This window comes from Limulus polyphemus, unplaced genomic scaffold (assembly GCF_000517525.1).
Source record: "Limulus polyphemus unplaced genomic scaffold, Limulus_polyphemus-2.1.2 Scaffold1598, whole genome shotgun sequence".
NCBI classification, from domain to species: Eukaryota; Metazoa; Arthropoda; class Merostomata; order Xiphosura; family Limulidae; genus Limulus; species Limulus polyphemus.
In genome coordinates this window covers 162,151-165,766 of record NW_013667208.1, presented here as the reverse complement: position 1 = coordinate 165,766, position 3,616 = coordinate 162,151, and the positions used below count along the sequence as shown (strand labels likewise).

Below are 3,616 nucleotides of genomic sequence, written 5' to 3'. Positions count from 1 at the left end.
TTCACGCACTTTACTTACTGTGCCTACAGCTCGCTTGATTCAATTATCTATCTCTATATCTGTCTATCTGCAATTATATCTTCGCTTTATTTGCCGGACTTATAAACTAAAATAGAGGGTGCCTAGAAAGACTAAAGTTGCCAAGAACAGTCATGATCCTCCTAGCAACTCCAGCGCCCATGCTTCCAGCATCACGTGACTTCCACTGTCGTAACACTGCCCCTTCCTTAGTATTATTCGTCCCGAACAATAGCCACTTACATTAAACCAATAGATAATTAACAATAACTTGATTAAATGTACAGAATTTACAACACAAAATTAAAATTCAACAAAGTATCTTAATTTTATGGGACATATCTTCTTCCATACTGGTCTCCATCTCATTGGCTTCTGCTTCATGTGGGGTTCATCTGCTCCATCAGGAAATGACCCATTTTCGGTAACAGTCACATCAGTGGTTAATTATCTGAGGTGTTTTAATTTTGGAATATTGTGTTTTTGCGGAATTAGTTTTTTCTTCTTCTTCTAGTTCTTTTTCCTATATCAATTCGTTTATTTGTTGACATTAATAGCATTGTTATTTATGTTGTATTGTTTATTAACGTTTTTATCAAGTTCTGACCAGGCCCGGATTTAATATTTTTTTCGTAATTGCTTTTGTTTTGTTTCGTTCTTTTTTTTTTTTAAGTGACAAAATCTGTATTCCAATTGTTTGGAAGTTTTATTTTGGATTTTTGTTGTTGTCACAATTCAATAAATCGTGTTTTTGCTCGACTTTGGATGTAGCGGCATTTTATTTTAGTCTGATACAATTTCAAGTCAGGAATAATCTTCTTTAAAAGTAATAGAGAATGTGTTAACTTCTTTGCTAAAGAGTGTTTATGAACTTAAATGAAGTTAAAAAATATAAAATCAATATATTTAGAACATTAAGTAATGACCGATTTCGGAATCAAGGCATATTTAATTCACAAGCTTATATACTTATATGATAATGTTTTAAAGACATAATTTTTATATTTAAGTCAAATAGTGGAACATCTTTTTTCTATCCATTTTGACAAATACTTTAATCGGTGTATTTAATGTTAATTGCAATTTATTTATTTCATCATCAATAATCCTGACAGCAAAATAATGATTACAAATATTTAGATTTTAAAAAGTTATGTTTGCTTTATGCATTTAGATATCAGTTTGAGAAGAAATAAATTTATAAATATGTATATTATTATACATAATACTGGTAAAACTCCTCAAGATGAAAAGTATGATTTAGTATGAAAAGTATGGTTTATATTCATGATGTATTCTTGTTCCAAGAACAAATGTCTGGCAGAAATTACTTAACCAGAATAATAATAATAATAAAACATTTTAGATTAAATATATCTATAACAGATGGCAATATAATCGAATAAGTTTAAACAGTAATAAGTTAATTCTCTTATAAAATCTTTAAAACAGAAAGGGGGGCTGGGGAGGTTCTAAGTTGTCAAACAGGATTTTGGCAATTTCTCGACATATTTAAAAATGTAGTGTAACTTGTGCATTGAAAAAGGTTGAAAAGAGATTCATATCAATGTTGAAGCAAGTTCAGATGGGCCTTCGTGCGTTTCTTATGTTGGCATATAAGATTTGGAACTTCGTTTGTTATGTTCTCCGCAAACAAGCAAGAACTGTAAGTCATAAATAGTACTTTTTAAAACAGGTCATAAGCACTTGTAGTTGACAATGTTGTAACTTGTACTTTGTAACTTCTTAGCTCAACTTGTACCACTACTACTGTTAGTGTTTAGCCCAACTATATAACTTCTTAGCTACTTTGTAAATAGTAGTAATAAATATCGACAACGTAAATAAAAGTAGGTGAAAATGAAACCCGATTATTATCTAGGTGGTATAATTCAGTTTTTAAGAGCTTAGTCAAGTAAATTTAAGCTTAAGGGCTAAATATGAATTTTATTATTTTTACAGTTTCACATATGTTATGATAAGGTTATAAAAATCATGACCAGTGTATTTCTTGCATTTACATCAGTCATCTTCGTTGATAATAGAAATAGAATATTGTTGTTTTTTGCTTTTTTTTTTCATTCAAATAAAACTGCCAATAACGTTATTTCATTGTTAGTTTTTTTCAGTGTTACTGTTAGTAGAACATAAGTTAGTGTCTTGATGTCTGAGGTACAACTACAACTTACAAGTAAACTTATTTTAAAGATGAATTTCACAAGGGAAAGTCTTTGAGTTTGAGTAAAAAGGCTACAAATAATGCAAGAAAGTTTTGTTTACCATTACTTTGGTAGGAAAACGAAATTATTTTTTTTTTATGAATCCAACTTCACAAGAGTGGCATTTCTTTATTTATAAAGGTTTAGGTTCTTCGCACTCGGAGTAAAAATTGCACTTAGTCTCTTGTAAGTTGTATATACTCTGGATGTTTAATATTCAATGGTTGAAACAAAAATCAAAATTTAATTTCTTATTTACTTATATGTTTTTAAATGAGATCTTTATAAAAGCATTAATAAACTAATTACATGAGGTGTATATATTTGTAGTAAGTTATGCATTATGGTACATTAGGCAGTTCTAGAAATGATGTATTATCATTCTCCACAAATATAAGTGTAGAGAATTTTGTGCTTTGGCTTTCATGTCTAGTGTTAATATAGGTGATTGATATACATGTACATCTAAGAGACACTGGACTTTATATTTTTGTGCTATTTCATATGTGATTTATTGTTTACCATCATACACAATGAACATAATCATAACACCGCAGAACAAATGGAAACATTTAGTCTTTTAAGACTGTCACTATAAACCCACACCAGAGATAATTGTTTCCTTTACTTCTTTATTTACTGTTCTATGTTTTAAGAAAAATAAGTTTAAGAAGTTATTTCAAAGTAGCAATAGCCTATATAATGTATAATAATTGAAATGTGACTGTATTTTACAAAATACTAGTCTACTAAAACACAGCCAAGACAAGTTATTTTGTACAGCACAAAGGTCAGTTTTATGTTATTTGATATGGTAACATGAGTGCACGTGAACCACTTCATTGTAACTTCTGTATTGTCAGCCAGGCATGGCTGTAAGGTCAATATAATAAAAATAATAATTATATATAAATGTATATTGTTATTAGATTTAAGCTATTTAGTCTAAACATTTATGTTTTTTGTGTTATAATTTGTGTTCATTACAGAATGAAAAAGGCATAATTTATATTTATTTCCTAATTCTTTTATGGTAGTTACAAGATATGTCAAACCTACCAAACCCATACAGAGATTAATTACTGAAAATAACAGATAAAATATATACTTTTTTCTTAAGAAATGTTTGATAATTATTTGGACATTACAAAGATTTTGCATGTGAAATTTGAAACTTTTCTGATCCATAAAAGTATTTTTACTTTGTGTGATAGACAACATGCGAGAAGAAGAAAAAAGGCATGAAAACAACATTGCTTTACAAACTTTAAGGCTTAAGAAAAAAAAATTATGTTTTGTGTATGAAAGCATTGTAATGTTTACCAATAATCTGCCAAATTTCGTTAACATTCGCTTACTAATTTAAAAGTTATAGCATG

The 3,616-nt window shown here is 28.7% G+C and overlaps 1 protein-coding gene and 1 long non-coding RNA gene across 2 annotated transcripts in view; one reads left to right on the top strand and one right to left on the bottom strand.

Annotated features, from left to right (window-relative positions):
• The window catches only part of LOC111086976, a 23,895-nt gene that overhangs the window by 4,665 nt on the left and 15,614 nt on the right, over positions 1-3,616 (bottom strand). The window lies entirely within an intron of this gene.
• Positions 1,364-3,616, top strand: part of LOC106464248 (CTD nuclear envelope phosphatase 1A-like) — a 53,486-nt gene continuing 51,233 nt past the window's right edge. Inside the window, exon 1 of the mRNA XM_022391962.1 lies at positions 1,364-1,684. Coding sequence (XP_022247670.1) covers positions 1,586-1,684 — 99 coding nt within the window. The 5' untranslated portion in view covers positions 1,364-1,585. The remainder of the gene's footprint in view (positions 1,685-3,616) is intronic.